General features: G+C 65.2%; 1 protein-coding gene across 1 annotated transcript in view; it reads right to left on the reverse strand.

Annotated features, from left to right (window-relative positions):
- Positions 1-417, reverse strand: part of PLPPR3 (phospholipid phosphatase related 3) — a gene marked incomplete at its 5' end in the record, with an annotated part of 3,696 nt that overhangs the window by 902 nt on the left and 2,377 nt on the right. Inside the window, one exon of the mRNA XM_017743807.1 lies at positions 1-417. Coding sequence (XP_017599296.1) covers positions 1-417 — 417 coding nt within the window.

Below are 417 nucleotides of genomic sequence, written 5' to 3' on the forward strand. Positions count from 1 at the left end.
GTCCTGCTCCATGTCGCTGACAGAGGAGCCAGGGGAGACACCGGCACTCTTGGCTGGGCGGAAGCCATGGAAATCCTTCCCCACCTCACCCAGCTCGTAGGTGTCTGGCCCCTCTGACCCCTTCGACCCAGACTTCCACTCCCAGGGCCCATTGCCTGCAGAGAGGTGGACAACAGGGTGGTGAGGGGCGTGGGCGTCGATGGTGATGATGCTGGAGCTGTCCCGCTCGGAGGGCGAGCGGTACTGCGAGGAGTCAGAGCTGGTGGAGGACGAGGACGTCTCCGAGTGCTTGGGGGTGACAGAGACAAGGCTCTGCTGCTTGGACATGGCGATGACCTGCATTAGACGCGGGGGGTTGGCCACCCGCTGCGCTCCCCCCTTCTCCGCCACCATCACCCACTTGGCCCTCACGGCCGC

Source organism: Corvus brachyrhynchos, unplaced genomic scaffold, assembly GCF_000691975.1.
Source record: "Corvus brachyrhynchos isolate BGI_N302 unplaced genomic scaffold, ASM69197v1 scaffold219, whole genome shotgun sequence".
Lineage (NCBI taxonomy): Eukaryota > Metazoa > Chordata > Aves > Passeriformes > Corvidae > Corvus > Corvus brachyrhynchos.